At 37.3% G+C, this 15,722-nt stretch overlaps 1 protein-coding gene across 1 annotated transcript in view; it reads right to left on the reverse strand.

The window, feature by feature from the left end:
- Window positions 1-3,576: 3,576 nt before the first annotated feature.
- The window catches only part of GTF2H1 (general transcription factor IIH subunit 1), a 35,300-nt gene continuing 23,154 nt past the window's right edge, over window positions 3,577-15,722 (reverse strand). Inside the window, exons 10-15 of the mRNA XM_007465750.1 lie at window positions 13,320-13,408; window positions 12,822-12,939; window positions 8,728-8,818; window positions 8,135-8,250; window positions 6,973-7,065; window positions 3,577-4,576 (exon numbers count right to left, since the gene is read on the reverse strand). Coding sequence (XP_007465812.1) covers window positions 4,490-4,576; window positions 6,973-7,065; window positions 8,135-8,250; window positions 8,728-8,818; window positions 12,822-12,939; window positions 13,320-13,408 — 594 coding nt within the window. The 3' untranslated portion in view covers window positions 3,577-4,489. The remainder of the gene's footprint in view (window positions 4,577-6,972; window positions 7,066-8,134; window positions 8,251-8,727; window positions 8,819-12,821; window positions 12,940-13,319; window positions 13,409-15,722) is intronic.

The raw sequence follows: 15,722 nt of genomic DNA on the forward strand, positions 1-15,722 counted from the left end.
AAATGGGAGAGGCCACAACAGTGAGAGGGCCGCATAATGCAAGAAAAAAAAAAAAAAAAAAAAAAAAAAAAATTTCTGGGAGGGCCTGTTATAACACTACTTTTTCTCTACTTTTTATATCTGTGGGTCTGAATGTTCTCGGGTGATAAGAATCCGATTGTGCAAGTAAAATTCCAAGGACTTTTTGCATTCAGGCCAGACATAGCCTGTTCCTATGGATAACCAGGTGCCAGAAGCACACTAATGGATAAGATCAAAATTCACAAAAACTTAGCTTACAGAAATGGGACCATGAATGGGTTCTCTATGGAGAAGAGCCCCATTGTCAGGGCTTATCTTAAAGGGTATAAATGTGTACACAGGTGTTTCTTTGCTAGAAAAATCTTAGATTGTATGTTAGAAAAATAATTTTAAGCACATAGAAAAATGTCCAGGAGAAAATACACTAAGCACTACCTCAAGAGAATGAGATTTGGGGGTAAGGATACAGAAACATCTTCTATTGTTTTATATATATCAGTACTATTCAAACCTTAAAAATATTATACTTTTGTAATAATTTTAAAAATGGACATTAATGGTCAGTGATTTTGTATTTGTCATTCCTTTTTCACTGCTCTGTTCACCACTTAGGTCCTCGAACCAGAAAGATATAAATTTGAGTAATAAAGGTCTTTGAATTCTAATACCTAGTGAACCTGAATTTGACATGAGGGGAGGGCAAATCCAGTGAGGTAAGTATAGACTTTTCTGTGATTATAACTAACATGTAGTTGAGTCTTGTTTTTCAATCCAATCTGACAATCTTTGTCTTTAGAGTGTTCAGTCTGTTTTAATTGCTAGTAAGTTGGGTTTAAGTCTACCATCTTGCTACTTATTTCTATGACTACAGATGAGTAAAATTTTAAATTTAAGCCAGTTTAGGGACTTCCCTGGCAGTCCAGTGGGGATGCAGGTTCAATCCCTGGCCGGGGAACTAAGATCTGGCATGCCGTGCTGTGCGGCCAATAAGCAAATAAATAAATAAATAAATTCAAGCCAGTTTATCTTATGCTTCAACCTCAGCCTACTTTCCTTTTTAAAGAGAATTCACTTTTATTTATTGGCCGCGCACACAGCTTGTGGGAGCTTAGTTCCCTGACCAAGGATCAAACCCGGGCCCACAGCAGCGAAAGCACCAACTCTTAACCACTGGACTGCCAGGGAACTCTTCGGCCCACTTTTGTTATCATTCATCCCAACACAGCAGGTTACCAGATGGCCAGAGAGGGTGTAGGTTTTTCATGCTGTTTTGTTAGGGGGAGTGGAAAGAGATGGATCGCTGGCTCCACCTCTCCACAGGTATAATTCCATGTTTATCATAAATATTAGGGATTCTGCAAAAGACTATGAAAACAGAGCTCTGTGGTTACAAAGTTTGAATTCCAAAGTCTTTTCTGTGACTTAAATACACACCCAATCGAGGCTATGGACTACAAACTAAGGCTGGTCATCCCTGAACCAGGTTCTAGGCAATGCTCCAGCTCTGGACAGTTTAAGAGCTGAAAATAATTAAGACTCCCCTGGCCTCAGGAACTGGGAAAACAGCTGAGTCTTGAAGAAGCTAAATTGGGAAAGGGCAGAGGTAATGCACTGAGGACTCCCATGCAAGTTCTGACACCGGAAATAGCAAATCTAAGTTTAAAACGGGCAGCTTTCCATACCAGGGCCACTGTTGGCTCCAGATGATATATGCACCAATAGGAAATCACTTTCTGGATTAAACCCTCAGCCTGGATGAGTGGCTTACCCTCCTAAGTTACAGGTGTTTAAGCAATCTTGCTTTCCAGACTGAAGCAGATGTCACAAAGTATCCTACTCATTTTGCACTGTTAAGTCCAAAGTAGACTAGCACTACTGATTTTATGTTTTTCCAGAAACTCATTCTCCTAAGGCATGGCATGCTTTCACTATACTATTGTATTTTGCAGCCCTTTGAGCTAATGGGACCCACTAGGCAGAATAACCCCATAATGGGATTTGCCGTAAAAGAAGTACAGAATAGAATTGGAGGCAGGAATGACTGACGGGGCAGTCAAAGGAAAAACTATGCAGTGGAAGCCTGGGCTGGGGAATAAAAGCTTCCAACTTCACAAGCATCTTGTCCCATCTCAGTGACTGCAGAAGCTTAGCAGTTTAGAGTAAGCTCTGACACTTACTGGGGTAAATTACTTAACATCAAAACCATTTTTAAAGGTGCTAGGAACAGTACTGGTTTATCGCAGCTCTCAATCACCAGCGGCTGCTATCATTTTCCACAATGTGAAGGTGGGGCCATAGTAGGTCTAAACAGCTGCCAAAGTTCATTTTGAAAGGACTCCAAGGATCAAATATTTCAAATGTAAACTGGACTTGAAAGTGAGAGCTACCTCTGGTGAAATCTCCCTTAAGTCCTTCATTCCTTACGAGACTTAATCATACACTGTAACGAGTCTTTATTCAGTTCCCTCTTCTACTTTACCAGAATTCCACTTTAATTTGGACCTAGTTTCCAGTCTGGATTGTTCCAAAGCCTTCTAGGTTTTGGCATCCCCAACTGCTGGACTTTTAATCCAACAAAACAAACAGAACAAGCAAAATACCCTCAGAAAAACAACTCATGTGCTTAAAATTTTCTCCAAGGTCCCCCGTGACTAATGGGTAAGGTCTGAATTTCTTACCTTGGCCTTACAAAGCCATTTGAAACCGGAATTAAACTGCTTTTCCCAGCCTCTTCACTTCCAACTCTCCAATCCAACACTCTTGTCCCAACACGTGTGTGTGTGTGTGGGGATCTTTCAAAGTCTTCACATCTTCATCATGCACTTCCATGTTCAACCTTCAAGGCTTAGCTAAAATGTTACTTCTTTAGTGAAGCCTACCCAATTCTCCCAACGGTTTCTTCCTTCAGGTTCCATTATATTTATCACTTAAGATTAACAGAGCACTCAACAGAGCATTTTATTTCTTTACGTCTGCCTTTCCCAACAGACATACTCTTTCTTCTATTTCAAACATTTTTCTACCTGCTCGATTGCTATTGCTTATAGAGTAGTTGTGATAATTCATTTGAAATGCACTTTGTAAAACTGTGAAGTGTAACACACCATTACTAAACTGATCTGAAGGAGAAATGGGACGGCTGAAGCAGAAGAATGATGTTGCTTCTTTCCTTTTACTGGTTCAAAGTCTGAACAGGCTGAAAAACTGTTGTAGCCATTTTATGAAAGATAAGCAGCTTGTATAATGGCTTAAAAAAATAATGAGTAGCCCTCGAGCAGCCCACCCAAGTAAGCACCACACATAAGGAGAATCCACAAGATGTGTCAGTTAAAAGAGTATCTATAAAAAGTTTTACTTTTTTCTGTAATTTTTAATATAAGACATCTAAAGTCTTAGATAAACGGTGAGTTGATACTATCAGGAACAAAATATGGCACAGATTCCAAAAACAAGAACATATCTTTTTTTTTTTTGCATTTAGGCTTTGCAGTCACTATGCAATGATTATCAATTCGCCAAGGACCGTAACAGTCAGATACTAGAGAAAAAGAGATATGAGAAACATCTTTTATTTTTTCTAAAGAGGTGAAAATAAGTAAGATTTCTTATATCTCTCACTCATAAGATTTTTAAATTCTTAAAAATGCAATTTCTTTTCAAAGCACATGCCATCTTAAAAAAAATCTTAGCAATGTACATTTGCACTCAAAGAAAAACATGCAGCGCATTGTCCTCTGACAAAATTCTGCATAAAAACCCCACACGACTTTCTGCAAATATATCCCCTCTTTATCTTTTAGGGACTCCAAACCACAAACATTCAGTGCAATATTTATTGTTTCTTATTTCCGTAGGAAACACAGGACCAATGATGTCTTCTGACTACAACTGTTCCTGGATGGCTGAGCAACAGTCTCCCTCTGCTTTATTTTAAAGTACTCTCTTTAACTTGCTGATGTAAGGTACAACTAGAATTCAGCAAAACTTGAGGATCCAAGTGGAAGATGGAGGAGAAATACTTAAGGTGTACCCTGTGCCATAAACTTAGGGAAAAAAATTTACACAATAACAAAACAAAACCAAAAATCCTCAGATTTTATCAATGCACCCTTTTAAAAAGTTTTTTTTTTTTTTTAGATTCCTGAAAGCAGCTTAATGTGAATCAAAAGCAGTTCCTGAGTAACTGCTGTAAACAGTGTCTTTTTAAAATATATATATATATATATTTGCAACTTAGCTCATTTTGGTTCTGCCTTAATTTACCTCCCTAGCTTTTAGTTTAATCATAGTTCCCTTCTTTTCAGTTCTCAATGTGCAAGTACAATAGCATCAGCTCCAAGTCGCCATGGTACAGATGTTTCTTGTCACTTCTGTGTGATAACCTGCATGTCTGACAGGCCAGGTTTCCAGAGTCACTGCAGGTCACAGTTCTCTCAGTCTCACAGAACCTGTGAGAGCCACGGACACTTCACGTTTTCTTCATCAGACGCCGTGACTGCCACGTGTGGAGCTTGTTGTAAGCTGTCTGGAGCATCTCCTCTATGTGACTTACCAACTGAAAAACACAGCAAGACACTTAGGCAACAATGGTAAAGGCTGGGGAAGTTACTGCTTCTGATCCAGATCTGGCACGTACTTCAGTGCTGTTCCCAAGCTCTTTTTTGTTTCTCCAATGAGGCAACATGCAAGCCCTCTGTGAAGGTGTTATCAGACACATTTTGTATAGAAAGGTAAGAGGGATGGTGGGGTATAGTAGAGGCTGGAAATTCACCTGCTTTGCCTGCACTGTATGTCTGCCCTGTCATTAACCAGCCACAGGACAACATGAAATCCTGGGTTCTAGGCTTTTGTTTATTTTGTCAAATGAGAAAGGTGAACTAAACTGGTGATTTCTAGATATAAACATTAGTCTCTTGACTAAGATCATGAGGGTAGCATCAACACTAATAGAGAAAATTTGAAAAATGCCCCACTCCCCTGAAGATTCTGAGGCAGCGGGTCTGGGATGAGACCCAGGAATCTTTTGATTTTCAAAAGCTCCTCCACTTAATTCTGCTGCACAGGCAACCTTGTGAAGCACTTTTCTATGTTCTCTAGGGTCTTTTCCAGGTCTAACACTTCAGGATTTCAATGTAACTCAGCAGATTACAGAAAAAGCTAAATGGTCTCAAAGCTTCACACAAGTATTATGTCATGCCTTAGGTAAGGACTACGTATCTTGAGCAGAAAAAAATTTTTACCCTCGTCACAGACATAACTAGAAGTCAACAGGACCACACTGATTTAAGCTGATAAAGACTCCTAAGGCAGAGTGTCTTTGGATTATCTGTTTCCTTGGAAGTGGACAGTGTAATTTACATGGTTGGAAGTAAAAGTCTTATAAAAAGTCTGCAAGTCAATTTTGGCAGTATGGGGACAGAGACCAGGAAGTCCTAAATCCTTGTAGCATGCCAATAACTTAGATTCAATCTGAGGTAGTTAAAAACAAAATAAACTCTTATTTACCACACCTGTTATCAGTGTGTGTGTGTGTGTGTGTGTGTGTGTGTGTGCGCGCGCGCGCGCGCGCGCGCGCACACACACGTGCACAAGGGGGAGTGTTATGTTATTTACTTGTCTGGGAACTACACTGCTCCATAGGCTGCAGTGGCTCCACAGAACCAGTTAGAAGAGATGAACGCCACAGCCTCCTGTAAGGCTGCACATGGCCTCAGAATCCTTTTGACTATAGTGCTCCAGGCAGTGACAGTCAATTGAGAGGGCACATAAACTGAAATCTACTTGTCACCCTTGCTCTGCTGTGGGAAGACACTTCAAACTTCTTTTCTGATTATAAATAACATTGTTACATTTTAAGAAAAACCACTTAGAATGTTTAGGGAATAAAAACTTACTAAAAATATTACTGATGAAGATTTTTCAACTTTCAACTGTAAAACTTGTTTTGATTATCCTACTTACTGAAACACTGAACTCTAAGTTTGTACATACTACTTTTTCCCCTGTCGCCTCTGAGAAGACTTGCATTAACACGTAGAGAAACAATCTTGTGTGGTTGCTCTAGCCTTGCATTAAAATCAACGCTAAAAATCCTGGGCATAAGGTGACACTTCTCACTGCCTTACCCACTGCCATGCCCTGCTGTCAACCAGGGAAGCTGAAGGCAGACCATAATCCAGGAACTGTTCAGCTTACTTTCATAGAATGGCAATTCTACCTTTCTCTGCATTGCTACATTTGTACTTGCTACTCAGGTTTTCAAAATAAATACCTTTAGGAACATACATATAGGTTGTAAATCTATAAAGAAAAGCATGGAGGTGATTATTACAAATCCTGGTTAGTCATGGCCTTGAGAGAGTGGGACAGGGACACTCAGGGTACTGGTTCTATTTTTACCATGACTGGTGGGTACACAGATATTTGTTTCACTATTTAAAAAAGCAAATGTATTTTATACACTTCTGAATGTATGATACATTTTACAATTAAAAAACAGTATTCCTGGGACTTCCCTCGTGGTCCAGTGGTAAAGAATCCGCCTTACAATGCAGGGGACACAGGTTTGATCCAGGGTCAGGGAACTAAGATCCCACATGCCACCGGGGAACTAAGCCTGTGTGCCGCAACTACAGAGCCCACGCACCACCACTAGAGAGAATCCCATGCACCGCAAGGAAGAGCCCGCGGTGCCGCAACGAAAGATCCCGCATGCCTCAACGAAGATCCTGCGTGCTGCAACTAAGACCTGATGCTGCCAAAAATAAAATAAATAAATGCTCTTAAAAAAAAAAAAAAAAAAAGCAGCCTTAAAAAAAAAAAAAAAACCCCCAGTATTCCCAGCAACAGAAAAAAGCCAACATATATACTCATTTACAGGAAAACAAAGCAAATTTCATCATTTTACTACACAGAGAAAAATATTAGGCCAAAATTAAATTGTTGCCTTACATTTGTGCTTAAATACTGTCTCCGAATTTTTTCTTGGAATGGGCAGAGTTTTGTAACTTGGAATCGTTCCAAATTACTTTTCATTTTCACTACCTAAAAATAGATGAGAGAAATAATGAATTACAGACTTACCTACAGGGATCAAGAGAAAAACACATAAGGTTTCTTTTTCTTCTTTTTTTTTTAAGATTAACTGGCTCCACCAGGCAGAGAAGCAATATCGAATATACTTAGATTCTTTTGGTTTATAATTCATATCCTTCCTGATGTTTTTTGTGCATGCGTATAAATGCATATGTAGAAAATATACAGTATACACTGTTTTAAAATTCCACTTGGTTTAACAGGAACATCTTTAAGTCATTAAATACTAAGTCATCATTTAAAATGGATGTATCTTTAAGCAATCCCCTTCTGGTAGATATTTAGACCATTTCTACACAGATAGTGGTAGAGAAACATCTCTATGGCTCAATATTGGCATACATTCATTCTTAATTATTTCCTTAGGTTAAGTTTCTAAATGTTGAATTTCTGGGTCAAAGCGTGTTTTAAAAAGGTAGTACTTGTAGTGGAGGAAAGGACTCTCTACGTAGCAACTTGCATCACTGATCATTCTAAGTTTTTTATCCTTTTACAAATTATAGATGAAAAATGCACTTTTTATGTAGCTTTAAAGATAATTTATTTGAATACTGAGTATGAAAATTTCCTCTTAGGTTCACTGGGCCACTTGCATTCTTTAGTGAATCGCCTGTTAAAAATGTTTTGCCTATTATTTTAAATGGGGTATTTATCTTTCTCTTGAAGATTGTTTATAAGAGCAATATATATAGTAAAGCTATTACTACTTTTTAAAAAAATTGAATTATAGTTGATTTACAATGTTGTGTTAGTTTCTGGTGCATAGCAAAGTGATTCAGTTAACTTTTAAGATGCACGATTATAAGTTACGGAACTGGTCTGGATCTCAAGTTTCTTTGTATACAAAATGGGTGTCAATACCTACTCCATCAGGATGCTGTAAGGCTTAAATGAAACAATATATGCAAAATAGTGTTTGGCACATGGTAAACATTCAATACAATTTTCCAACTTCAAGATAACACTTCACTAAGTTACACTACTACAACAGCTGGCTGTGTTTGGAATCGGTTCTGACCTTTTCTTCTAGGAATGGCGTATTAACGGGAAAGCAGGACCAGAAGTGCCGTAGAAGTTCCCCAACAGCCACATACAGGTGTTTCAATTCAGACTGAATATCATTTGGCACCATCTCTGCAAAAGAAAAAGTGGTCCATAGGATAAAAGCTATTTTCCCCCGTGTGTGGTCTCTGAAAGAATGACAACTCAGAGAATAAATCTGAATGCGCACTCTACCAATACTAAACCAGGATGTGCTATTCTGAGACAAGTTACTGATTTTGTGGCCGACAGACCACAGAATTTAAATTTCCTTGGGGTTTTGGAGGAATTTTCAGGTTTTGCTTTAAGAGGTAGGAGAGGAAAAAAAATGTGTGACTAGCAATGTCACACATTACTAGTGTGACACAGCAATGTGCCACTGTTTGTAATATTAAAACAATACTGAAACATAAACTCGTCTAAATATACTTTAGGATCTGGATGCATAAAAACAAAACAAAAATCCCAGAAATGTCCCAAAAAGAAACCAATAAAACTTAGCACTCTTCTCAAATTGCTCTTCTGAGGTTATTTAGGTAAAGGGACAGCAACAGGAGGTCCAGCACATACGGTTTATGGCTTGCTGTGTCCCTCCCTGCATCAGTGCTCCTCCAGGTGACAGTGCTGTGATGGTACTACTGGCAGCACTGCTTGAGAGAACCTGAAAGAAATTAAGACAAAAAAGTGGTTTCTCTCTTTTTTGGCCATCTTTTTAACTTAACATTTCAGTTCTATAGCAAAATGTCCAATAAGTCTTCATTCCTGCATAAATACATAAGTTACAGCAACCAGAGTGAACCACTTTCCATGAGGCTAGAAACACAGTATGTGTAGAAAGAGAATACCTACCAATCTTCCAGGGATACCAGGCAAGTCCACAGGTACCTCAAAATACACACGCTTTTGTCTAGTCAAGCCCCCCTGGCTTTTTTAAAGTATAGTTTACAATATTGTGCTAGTCTCAGGTGTACAGCAAAGTGATTCAGTTACACATGTATATGTATATATCTGTATTCTTTTTTTGATTCTTTTCCATTATAGTTTATCACAAGATACTGAATATAGCTCCCTGTGCAGTAAATTCTTATTGTTTATCTATTTTCTATATGGTAGTGTGCATCTGTTAATCCCATACTCCCAATTTATCCCTGCCCACCACCCCTCCTTCTCCTTTGGTAACCATAAGTTTGTTTTCTATGTCTGTGAGTCTGTTTGTTTTGTAAATAAGTTCACTAGTACTATTTTTTTTTTTAAAGATTGGGAGTGAGTTATTTATCTATCTATTTATTTATTTATGGCTGTGTTGGGTCTTCGTTGCTGCATGCGGGCTTTCTCTAGTTGCCGTGAGTGGGGGCTACTCTTCGTTGCTGTGCACGTGCTTCTCATTGCAGTGGTTTCTCTTGTTGCGGAGCATGGGCTCTAGGTGCATGGGCTTCAGGAGTTGTGGCACGCAGGCTTATCAGTTGTGGCCCATGGGCTTAGTTGCTCCACGGCATGTGGGATCTTCCTGGACCAGGGCTCGAACACGTGTCCCCTGCATTGGCAGGTGGATTCTTAACCACTGTGCCACCAGGGAAGTCCCTGTACTATTTTTTAGATTCTACATAGAAGTGATATCATGTAATATTTGTCTTTCTCTGTCTTAGCCAAGGCCTTACTTAAGTACCAACTTAACTTATGAACTCTTAGCACTGAAGGTAAGAGTGCTAAGGTAAAACTGAGTTTAAGGAAAGAAAAAAAAGACAATAAAACAAATGTTAAATCCTTACTGCCAGCTGACATAAGAAAATCCAGCAAAGTAGAAATATATCATTTGTCACTTTTCAAGAAGTGAATACACCTAGCCAAAAGGGGAAAAAACGCCACATTCCCCACTGTATCCATATCAACATTTAGGGACATAACTGATCTATCTCTTCATTGAGTGCCTAACAAGTACCAAGGGCTAGCCATGGAGAGGAACAAATCATTTGCTGAATGGCTCAAGCACAGGTTTAGTGTGTCTCAGTGGAGTTTTTACAAGTAGAAACCTATGTGTGTATGGGCTGGATGAAAAAAATATTTAACTTGGTGTGAAAAGCACATTATAGGACAACTATGAGTCAAGGGGACATGAACGTTCACTTTATTCCTATTTCCTTTTGTTAGAAATGTTATAACACATTGTAACCAGAAGTTTCAGTGAATGCTGAGCTTGCCGACTAGTCACTGGCTACACAGGTATACACATCCGAGGGCAGATAACCTCTTCGTGTGTCTCAGATAATGAAATCACTTTTTTAGGGGTGTGCGGAAGAATCTAAATATTTAAGACTGACCACAGCTTAAAAAAGTTAGGTGGACCTACTTTGGCCCAAGGGCCAGATATTGCACAAGTATAGTCTAGAAGGAAAGATGCAGTCAAACAATCCCACATTGTTACGTGAGCCTAAGTATGTACAACACGTATTTCCTTGCTCTGTCCACTAAGGGGACAATGAAACCAGTAGCAAATGACATCCCAACAGTAATGAGTACACCTAGTACTCACATCTTTGTTTCTAAATCTAAACACTTAAAGGAAGATTCTGTGGCTGGGCAGGGAAAGGATAAGATGAATTTGGAACATCTATCTCATCGTGCCATAAAGTAAGGAGGTGCTCAAAAATTGATGAAGATATTGTCAGAAAGATACCGGAGCCAGTGTAAATGGCATGTAAAGCATCTGACTACAAAGGGGCAAGGGTACATTTTTGGGGTTGACAAAACTGTTTTTTATCGTGTTGGTGATTACACAACTGTACATGCACACTGAAAATCAAGGAATAGCCTGAAAAGGTATATTTTACTGTAGGTAAGTTATACCTTAGTTTAAAAAAAGAAAAAACTGATAGCAACAATTTATAACCCATAGAATAATATAAAAATCCATGCTTATAAATAAATAAATATAAATAAATAAATACAGGAGACAGGAAGGGAAGCTCAGAAGGTCAACTGATGGGAGGACAGAATTAAAAAATCACCATTTAACCACCACCATGGCAATAACTGTTTTCAGCAATTGTCAACAGATTCTAAAATGCTAGTGGGTAAAAGTTAGATGGTAAATAAAAAATTTAGTGTCTCCCCACAAGATACTTATTAGTTATAAAGGGAAAAATAGTAAGTTTCTGGTGGAGAAACCAGGTAGACAGTGCCTTAACCAAGTGATCAAACGTTAATGCTGCAAGTTAGGACAAATACATACGTGCTTCCTGATATGATGCATAAAGGACGACATATCACTTACACATCATTCTGGTGGTATTTTTGCCAAAAATGCATGACATGAAATACACTCATGAGAAAACAGAGAAACTGAAAGTGAGGGCATTCTACAAAAAACTGGCTTGTACTCTTCGAACACCAAGGTCATGAAAGACAAAGATTGAAAAACGATTCCATTTTAAAGGAGACTAAACAGACATGAGAACTGAATGCAATTCACGCACCTGACTTGGGAGGCTGGACCAAAAATAAAGGTTTTCTTTTACTATAGGGACATTAGTGGTACAATTGGTGAAATTTTTGTTAAGACCTACAGGTTAGATAATAATACTTTATCAATGTTGAATTATTGTTTCTATAACCATACTGTGTTATTTATGAGAATGTCTTGTTTTAGGAAATATGGACTGAAATATTTAGCTGTAAAGGGATCTACTCTCAAAATGGGTCAGAAAACTTTTGCAACTTTTTGTAAATCTGAGATTATTTCAAAATAAAAAGCAAAAATAAGTGCCAATATGTGCTAACCACTACAATACAGTATGAATTCAGTGTCTCAGTGTTTATGAAAACAAAGAAAAGAGAAAAAATAACTCATTACTGGGCACACTGAGGATTGCTTTACAGAGGCAATGGAATTTGAGCTGTCTTGAATTATTATTATTAGTTCCCCAGACACAGGCAAAGGGCATTCTAAGAAGAGAGAAAGCATGAGCAAAAGTACAGGAAGCATGAGGATGACACGATTAAAAAACTCTGGGTAGTTTATAGTGTGTTAGGTTCGAGTATAGGACTCTTGGTTAAGTGGGGAAGGGAACGGTGGAGACATGGCTGGAGCAGGGACTGGAGATGTGGGTTACAGCCAGATTACAGAGTTTGGCATGTCAGACAAGGACATCCAGACAATTACTGTGGGAACAAAGCAAAGGGAGGCAGTAAAGGTTTTTGAGCTGCAGAGTGATGTGATCAGAATCATGTTTTTAGCAAGATAACTTGCAGTGGCAATGTAGAAAACCAGTCAGGTTTGCCTAAGTCAAGGTAATGGAGTCAAGAAATACTGAACTGACAGAACTTGCTGATCCACTCAAGTATGTATAAGGGCAGGGAAAAATAAAGAATATCTAGAGAGTGATGTCCAGAAATTTGGGGAAATCTGGGAGATTTTTCCAATAAAACTGTGTATATGGAAGAAAAAATCAGCAATCACAAAACTCATTATCTTACTTTTCATCATCATCTTACCTTCAGGTATGCCAAATACCTCTTTTCTCTACCTCTGACTTTTTCAATTTATTAAGCAGAAATATGTCTTTAAATGCCATTAAAGTATTAGTTTTACAGTTCAATGTGAATGTGCTCATAAACTGAGAAAACAGAATGGGAATTCTGTTTTTCAAACAGTACTAGTCACCTACCTGAGTTAATTTGGGTGTATAAGCTTCCATTTCTTGTCTAATACTTTGAAAAGAATTAATAATGTCCTGACTTGTTGCATACTGTAGTGACTGGATTGGAGTTGGACCATGATAGTACCTGAAGATTAGCAAAGAAGAAATTACTAATCACACAGAATAAAGGTGCTCAACATTTGTCTTTCAAATATTCTAGCAGTCTCAAGATAACATTCTCCCCAAAGTAAAGAGTTAAAGATATTTCAATAAAATAAATTAATTCCTGTAAGGGCAACAGGAAGAAAACAGCACAGATAGCCAAAATTTACTTTCTTCGCTTCCATCATTTAGGATCCTTTCCTGAGATGCACAAAGTAAATTTTTAAGGAAATAAGACACTGTATTTTATGGTAACAAACTAATTAAAACTTGAGTTCTATACTTGCAGAATATATTCTGCAATGACTTGTAATATAAAACTATCCTGTCTCAAGTTAATTTAATATTAGTCACCAAACTTACCTATCTGACTTCTTGAGGTTTAGTGCAATTGTTTTTATGGAATTATTTTTTCCCAAGTCTTCATATTCAATGGACTCTTGTAACTTCGCCTATAATTATCAACACAACACTTTTCATTGTAAAGTTCTCTTACAAAAGTAATGAACATGACTCCTAGACACGACTGCTCTACAAATGGCTGAGCTCATTTTTTTTCACCATCCACTTACACAGAGTACCTGTTTTCCTACACTCTGACCAAACTAAGCATTACTGAACCTTTAATATTTGAAAATCTGGTAGATGAAAATGTGTATTTTACTATTTTTCTCCCCAAATAAATAAAAAAAATTAATTTTTTTACATGTGTTGCAAATACTTTTCCAATTTGGTGTTTTTCAATTTTAATTATTCCCTTTATGCTTATTCTTTCTGTGGGTTTTTTGCTTAAATCTTTGATCCACTTAGAATTATTTTGAAATAAGTAGTAAGGTAGGGAATCTGAGGGTTTTTTAAAATATTAAATTATTAATCAGTCCCCCTAACACCATTTGTAGAATAATGTCTTTCCCCACTGATTCTGAAATGTCATGTTTATCATATATGTATTTAATCCCTCCATGTAAATATTTGGGTTTACTTCTGGATTCTTTATTTTGGTTTTACTACTGTGTTTTCTCCTGGACTAGTAACAAAATGCTGTATTTCTACAGCCTTATAATAAAAGCACATTAATTATAAGACACATGGTGACAATCTATATAAACATTTGGGAAAACAATTTTACAATATTTCATCTCTACAGAGCTATGGAATTCATCTGGTTAGCTCTCATCTGTAGCTTCCCAGACTAGGATCAAAACGTTTAAGATATTAAATATACCTCAAAAAAGATCAATCTGAAAACAGTATTTTAAACTGCCCCTATTTTAAGAGTCTGATAGTCCTCTTGTAGTATAGGAACAAATCTGACCTCAGCATGCTATTCAGAGTAACACATCAATCAGTCCCACCTTACCTAGACTCAGCCTAAGCTTTTATTACTTTCTCAGCTCTACACCCTTGAGCCAACTTCAAAGCATACTGATGTCTTCATTACCTTTCCCATATATCAAGCTCATTTCTACCCCTGCTGTTGCCTTACCCAAGTCATGTCCCAACCTAACCTCTTATATAAATCCAAATTCTAAGCCTCTGCCAAGGCCTAGTTATTCACCTAACTTTCATACTTAACTGAAAGCTCCATAAATATAATACTTCTGGATCTCTCATTCTATAAATCCCTTGCGGAACACACAGCAGACAACTATTGACTTGAAAAAATATCTAGAGTCAGTTTATCACTGAATATTGTGAAAATTCACACAATGATTTTTGACAATTCTTTCACTACCAAGAATCACAGGTACTTAGTGCAATATTGCAAAGAAAAGCATCACTTCCTAGATTTCTTCTTTAGCATCTCTAACTTACATTTTAGATTCACTTTGCTTAGTTCAGAAAAGAAATATCTTACTGACTTTGTTAATTTTAAAGGTGTATATCCCTGTAGAAACATATTAAGTAACTGAAATATATAAAAGACTCGCCCATAATCCCCTTTTAAAAATCATAAACTTAATTATATCATATTAGTCTGTTCTGTGAACTTCATCTACTTGCTCACTCTTTGGTTCCTATTGTAAATCACATAATTACTATACTTTAAATTGTTTTATAATTATTCTTTTGATTTTATTTTACCTGTAGACACTAAATTCTTTGACGACAAGAACGCAATCTTATTGTTTCCCACCACCTAATATGGCATGTAAGGCAACTCAAAAATGGTTTCTTGAATTTAATTTTAATGAACTGAACTATCGTATGGTATATGTGAACTCTTTTTAATTCAACATATCATTAATCCTTTTAAAAAGCCATTAATTGCTGCATGCATCAATCTCCACTGTATGGATGTATCACGGATATTAGGATGGTTGCTATTTTCTCAATTATAATACTGCCATGAGTATTTGTATCTGAATCTTTGCACATCCACATCTTTATTTTTTTTAAATAAATGTCCAAAGTGGAATACTATCCAGAAGTGGAATTAAGGGTATAAACCTTCAAAAATTTAATACATATTGCCTGATTACCCTCTAAGGAAGCTTTATAATAACTTATTTATATAACGAGGGAGGGAGGAACTTAAAAAAACTGAGGGATAGCAAAGCTTGGCAAAGTTGCAGGGAGAGAAGAAGCATACAAGTAGGTAACTGTTCATATTCCCCCACAACCTCTTTTCAGTATTTAATGAAAGACATTTCCAGTTCTGAAATGCCAGGTTTAACATGAGGGCCAATCTTATCTTTTAAAATCACATACACTAACCTTTAGTTTTTTCTTTCTGTCATATTGTCTTTGTTAAATACTCTTTCC

This window comes from Lipotes vexillifer, unplaced genomic scaffold (assembly GCF_000442215.2).
Source record: "Lipotes vexillifer unplaced genomic scaffold, Lipotes_vexillifer_v1.1 scaffold2818, whole genome shotgun sequence".
In the NCBI taxonomy this organism is placed as follows: Eukaryota; Metazoa; Chordata; class Mammalia; order Artiodactyla; family Lipotidae; genus Lipotes; species Lipotes vexillifer.